Source organism: Sebastes umbrosus, chromosome 2, assembly GCF_015220745.1.
Source record: "Sebastes umbrosus isolate fSebUmb1 chromosome 2, fSebUmb1.pri, whole genome shotgun sequence".
NCBI classification, from domain to species: domain Eukaryota; kingdom Metazoa; phylum Chordata; class Actinopteri; order Perciformes; family Sebastidae; genus Sebastes; species Sebastes umbrosus.
The window spans coordinates 35,761,378-35,767,814 of record NC_051270.1 but is presented as its reverse complement, the minus strand read 5'-3'; the positions used below and the strand labels follow the sequence as shown (position 1 = coordinate 35,767,814).

At 39.1% G+C, this 6,437-nt stretch overlaps 1 protein-coding gene across 1 annotated transcript; it reads right to left on the bottom strand.

Moving 5' to 3' along the window:
* Positions 1-1,994: 1,994 nt before the first annotated feature.
* On the bottom strand, positions 1,995-5,785 carry LOC119475366 (A-agglutinin anchorage subunit-like). The gene is made up of 5 exons (XM_037747976.1): positions 5,641-5,785; positions 3,188-3,955; positions 3,012-3,074; positions 2,833-2,911; positions 1,995-2,722 (listed from the first exon to the last, which is right to left on the bottom strand). Exons 1-5 carry the CDS (start codon positions 5,735-5,737, stop codon positions 2,545-2,547), a joined length of 1,185 nt encoding a protein of 394 aa, XP_037603904.1. The 5' UTR covers positions 5,738-5,785; the 3' UTR covers positions 1,995-2,544.
* Between the last annotated feature and the right edge of the window lie 652 nt (positions 5,786-6,437).

Genomic DNA, 6,437 nt, shown 5'->3' with positions numbered 1-6,437 from the left:
CGTAAGAACAAGGTCATTGGATGTTGGCTGAATGTGTACATGTTCTTGAGTTCAACTCCGTGTAGCAACTCTGTTTAAAAAAAAAAAAAGACAAGGTGAAAACGGGATTTATTTATTTCTCCTTTCGTATAAGCGACAGCTTATATAATGTTTAAAGTGCCTCCTTGCACTTTGTGTATATACTGTCTTTAGATAAAGTGTATAAATCAAATGTATAGAATTTGACATTTTATGTCATCTATCAGGACTGTTTTTGCTATGCTAAAAGTTTCTATAACTATATATATGCAACAATGTTAGTACAATATTAATTTTCCTTTTATGGGCCATTAGCTGTGCCAGTAGGTTGTTAACTTAGGCTTATTTACTTACAAACAATGCATTCAATTTATCTGTTTTTAAAAGAAACTACTGAGCTCCAAGTGTTTTCAGCTCTTTAATGAGTGAATGTTGATTATGAGCATGTTAAGGGTAACTTCAGTATTTTTCAACCTGGACCCTATTTTCATGATTTTGTGTCTAAGTGACTAATAGTGACAACAATTTCTGAAACTGGTCCAGTATTGAGGGATAAACCAAGCCGCGAAACAAGCTGTGAGGGCAAGTGAGCAGTGTCAATGTGCTATTACATTCACTAAAATGCTTGTTTTTACTACTGACAGACTCAGATTGTTATTATATGTGTCTCACAACATTATGGAAAGGACCCTACAGAGCAATAAAGTATTTTTCTTACCTTTCACTTGATCTGGTCTGTTTGTTATTATGTACAAGTCTCACTCAAGAAAAGGTATCGTTGTGAAATCTGAATTTCCGTATACTCTGGCTCAAATAAATAATCATCAAATTCAAAGACCTCATCCACATTGTTGAAATCATCTTAATATTCAGCGATGACATTGAAAATATTTACAGTGAACTACGCTTTCTCTACTCCAACACGACAAACTTGCGTTTCCACCATGGATGTATTCCACTATTCCACCGTTATCTTCCGGCAACACGTCACCTCACGATATTTCAGAACGAAACTTCTTGAGCGAGACTCTATCCATAATGTCAGACACTTAAAATAACAAGCAGAGCCTGTTGTGGCAAAAACAAGCACTTTTAGTGGATGTAAATTACCACGCCAGCTTGCCCCAATAGGATTACATTGCAGCACGTGAGCAGCTGCCCTCTACAGCGCTCTCCCTCAAAACAGGACCAATTTCAGAAGTTGTTATTTGTTGAATCACGATTAGTCAATTAGACACAAAAACATGGCAAAATAGAGTCCAGATTGAATAATACCGAAGTTACCCTTTAAGGTACTCGGGGCATGGAACATTGGTGAAGATGCAGCTATGTCTACATGCTGTGACACCTCTGCAAGCCATCCAGTGTTTGGCTCACTTTCCTCCAAAATGGAAGAGAGTCTTTCTGATTAATATCAACATACCATGAGTCATGTCGAAAACCCTATTTTCTATTTATTAATTTATCACATCACTTTCCCATCTATTGCATTTGTTATTGGGCCTTGATCTAAATGAGATCACTAGTCGGCTGGCATAGTGTAGCGAGTGTTTTCTATGAACATGTGAAATTGTGCAATCTTTAGGCAATAATAAAAACATATATTTTCTATCTTTCTTTTTGATTATATGCACATATTGGTCCAAGAATGTATTCCACATTCCCCTTGTGTCAGACGTTCATTGTGATGCAAAACGTCTTTTGGACTTTGACCGGCTAAATGCAAGCAGGATTGAATGCACTCCTACTAAATAACAGACCACAAGCTATATTTGTCAGGCGAATGGACTGAACGTGTGTAAATGTTTTAATACTTGTGTGTAAATACTAAATTGAAATAAATAAATGTTTATTGATGAGCTGCCGTTGTGTTCATTTCTCAGATGAGGGCGGGTGTGAGAAGCGATAAGTGCATGTTACAACCGCTGCAGTGCTGTGTAGGTTGTCAAGAGAAGCTAATGAATTACTGGGCTGAGCACTGTTCAATACTCAGAGCTTCTTTAATGAATGTTGTGGAAACAACAGAACTGCTTAATATAAGTTACAATCCACAATACAGTCATCAATAATGTTATTAAAAAGAGATTTAAAATAATATTACAACGATATTTTTCACCAGACTGGACACAGAATCAATTTTTCTCTTCTAACTGTGAGTAAAAAAACATTTAATTATTTACAAAAAAAAACAGGAAATAAAACACTGTAAAGACTTTGTTTGAAATAAAAGAGATGTTTGTGCATCGTACCCGACCAGTTTTGTATTTAACAGTTAATACAATAGTTGATATGGCAATAAATGTATCAACCGAAATATTGCTGAAGTTTCAAAGTAAAGAGAAAGTCAGCAGGAAAAGCCAGACCATGATTGTGGTTCAGACTGGGCTCAGAGCTGTGAAAGTCCACAGAAACCTTTTGCTCAACTGCCCCGACAGTTTTGTTCCTCTGATCAAATCCATCTGCTTCAAACGCACTCGTGTGGTTCTGTGATGAGTCTCAAGCCTCCAGAGGGTCTGTTTCTGAACCTCAGTGTGATGAATATTTCTCTGGGAGCTCGTCCAGAGGGATGACTGTGTACTCTGACGCCTTTCCATTCTCTTTGGGATTGTCTTTGTGCAGGAATGTCTCCATCTCTAGCCCCCTCTGCTGGTTTGAGTCGTTAGTTTTGGTCTCTTGCTGGGATGCCTTGCTTGGTCCATTCCACCTGCGCAAAAAGGAACAGTGAGAATTTAATTCTAAGCTCACAATAGTAATAATTACAAAATATATATATATATATATTCTTTTTTTGTTTGTCTGATTTTAAAGTCTTACTTGTCTCTGGTAGCGATGGCAACGAAGAGCATTACAAGTGCTGCAATACCAACAACAAAACCAACGATAACGATCCAACCTGGAGAAATGGGAAAGGTCGGAGTTAATCAGATGGACTGTCTTAATCATGCAGAGAAGAGAAATCTGGTTTATTATGTGTATTTTTGTTCTGGACTCACTTGGTGTTTTGTGTTCTTTGTTCTGGGATCCCGGTTGAATCGGAGGATCTTCCACTTTGCTTTCTGCAGAACAGAGAACAGAAAAAACATAGGCTTAAAATCGTTCAAAGGCAATCAATAATAATTATGATAGCGATTGTAGGCAGAACTATTGTAGACAGGTATAGGATATTTACCAGCAAGACTAAGACGTTTTGTCTTTGCAATTATTTCAATGATCTCCATTCCTGATCCTAATTCTGATCCTTCGCCTGATCCTGATGCAGTGCTAGTTTCTGTCGTGGAGGTTGATGATGCAGTGCTAGTTTCTGTCATGGAGGTTGATGATGCAGTGCTAGTTTCTGTCGTGGAGGCTGATGATGCAGCGCTAGTTTCTGTCATGGAGATTGATGATGCAGTGCTAGCTTCTGTGTTGGAGCTCGAGGTCATACTGGAGGTTGTAGTCGAGTCCGTCTGTCCATCTCCAGACCCTGAATCCGAACTCTGGGTGCTCAGGAAGTGAAAGATGGAGACAGCAGGGTCAGTGGTTTGAGATACCGGGATGCGGTCTGGGGTGACGCTTGACTGGGCTTCGTTTGCCACTGATGAAGTGGTAAAGCTAGCATGATGGCTTTGGGTGGTGGTCGAATCTGAACTGGAGTCATCAGTGTGCCCTGGCACCACTGTGGAGGTAGAGCTCGGAGCATCTGAAACACTCTGAGTTGTGGTTGAAAACTGGAGGGACACAGAGGTCGTGGATACGTCGTTGGTCTCCCCTATATAGCCCTCAACCGCGTCGCTCACTGTGGAGTCAGAGGACGGCTGCTGGGATGCTTGAACGGTCGTGTCTCCTTTGGGTGATTCGGTTGTGAGTGAAGGGAGGGAAAAGTGGTCGACGAGGAACCCCTCCGTCACGGCCTGCCTCATGACCTCATCCTCAGCTTTGGTGGGGATCTGGGTCACAGCTAGGACAAGGAAAGACAGAAAAATCCACAGGTCACATTGGAGTGTTTACATACCAGCCCTGACATGAGCGGAAAGGAAAGTTACCAAGTCTCTCTGATGTGTTACAAAATCACCACGCACGGCTTAAGAGTTTCGCCCCAAAGTCTTGTATAAACTTGTGTTGCGTTCTTCTTTGATGAGGTGTGGTGAGGGACGGTAATGATTAACCTGGGTGACTAATCGTCTATAAGAGAGCTAACAAAAGAGAGGCAGTCTCATCAAAGCATCAGTTTAGCAAGACAAACCGCACTTTTGACACACCCAGTACAAGGGTAAACCATGACTGTTCTTTTTCTTTGTTTTAGTTGGATGGAAGCCATTGTCAAGGTTTTTTTTTTTTGCCATTAGGGAGGCGGAAGCAAGGCCAAATAAGGCAATGTACTGTATAATTAATGCAACTATTCATTGTTTTTTGCTCATTTAAAGTGCTCTTCAGGGTCCAAAGAGGAAAAATAATCCAGTATTTAATTAGAAAAAGGAAAGATAGTAAAAAATTAATAATTTTTTTGTGGCAGAATATTTGTTTTTGTTCTTTATGCCCCATTAATCAATGAATGACCCCTCCGATTTATGTTGTGACCTCTTGGAGGGGCCTGACTCCCCCTAGGTTGGGAACCTCTGGCCTAACCTATATAAAGTTGTTAACAGCTTTACCTCGGCCAACTACAACCGTAAAATACACAGTGATACAACAGTATTAACAATCTAACGCATAATACTATCAGTTCCAGGAATCATTTAATATATAACATATATATATATATATATATAATAATACTTCTGAAATTTTACTTTAATTTTAAACACTTGACTTGTAATACTTCTAATACCTTATTTTTACATTGTGTTATTGGTACTGTCACTTAAGTAAATTACCCAAGTACTTCTCCCACATCTGGCCATAATAAGCAACAATCTATTTCCTTGAAATATCTCAATAAAATAATAATAATATATATATATTTTTTTTAAAAAGTAAATAAAAATAAATAACTAAAAAAGGCCTAAGAATCAAATGCTCCACTGTCCATTTCTGCCCGGTCATGTTCAGCTCCGGTGTTCCCTATGAAGTTACCCGTTTGCCCAAACTTGTGTAACAGCTCTTTGCTGATCTTTGGTTTCACATTACTCCAGACATACGCATTAATGCGCCTCCTGGAGCAGCTCGGAACATTTCACAAAGATCTCTGTGTGTAATCTGGAGGTGCCAGTGAAACCTGCACACCGACAATGAAATACTACTCTGGAATTTCTAATGAAAGAGGTAGAGCTGAAACATAAAGAGCATCTTAGGGAAGGGAGGGGAGTGCTGACTCGGGGTAAGAATAAGGACACCATGAGAATTATTGAAATTTCAGAGGTCTGTATAGAAGAATTATTGTGTTTGTCAGACTGCAAAACCCATGACTATTTACTACCTGAGTCCTCAGGTGAACGAATCTTAACGAATTTTATTTATGACCACCAAGGATATAAAAAAATCGACCTGGATTTGGATCTTAATTGTACAGTTTAATCCTATAAAACAAAATTGCGTGGCTTATAAAATCACACAGCTAAAGCTAGACACTCTAAAATAGAAAGTGTTTCAGAGACATACACTGTGAAAAAACAGTTTAAATAAGAAAAAAAGACTTTCACTTACTATTAACAGGTGTTGAGTGGACAACAGCAAGAAGTCCAAGAATAACCGCAAAAAGAAGATTCCTCATCTTCATGCCAGAAACTTGTGACGCAGCCATGGTCTGAAGTTGACTTGTTAGAGAGCCGGAACTATTTGGCAAGCTGAACTGATAATGAAGCAGATGAATCGTGCGCATGTCTTTTATACACATGCAGCGGTAGGTGTTACTTCAGTTCAACAATGGCTGGTGACACACAAACACACACAGGAGGGCTGGCACACCTGTGAACACACCTTTTTCCTCACACACTTTCCCACGCTTTCTTTCCCTCTCTTCCTCAGGCAAAACAAACAAACACTCATGAAAAAAAACAATCCAGTTGTTCGGGAAGTTAATTCAGTTTTCGGGTACTTTTTTACTGGAAGAGAATGAAAAACAGAAAGCATCAGTTACTTAAGAAATATGTCTGAATGATCACAGTTACCCCTTCAGTTCAACATAATACAAAATAAAATGACAACAAACACCGTTGATGACCCTAAATCTTACGTTTACTGCACCATAATGTTTATAGACGCCATAAAACAATCCATGGCAGACAGATACTAACAAAAATCACCCAATACAACACCACCAGCACCAGAAAAGCTACATTTCTTTTCTTCTACTGTTCCTTAGAAACTCTGCCTCGTGGTTGTATGCGTCCGCCAACGAGTCAAGTTGCAGTTTATATCCATGTCCGTCCAAAATATTATCACTACATCATTTATCCTATCAGACATTTGTGTGAAATTGTTCTAATTAGCATAGGAATTAT

Coding starts and splice junctions, on each gene's coding strand:
- LOC119475366 (XM_037747976.1), bottom strand. CDS start 5,737: ATGGCTGCGTCACAAGTTTCTGGCATGAAGATGAGGAATCTTCTTTTT. Junction 3,956..5,640: donor CCACTCAACACCTGTTAATA/GTAAGTGAAAGT, acceptor TCCTTGTCCTAG/CTGTGACCCAGATCCCCACC. Junction 2,723..2,832: donor GCCATCGCTACCAGAGACAA/GTAAGACTTTAA, acceptor CTTTTTGCGCAG/GTGGAATGGACCAAGCAAGG.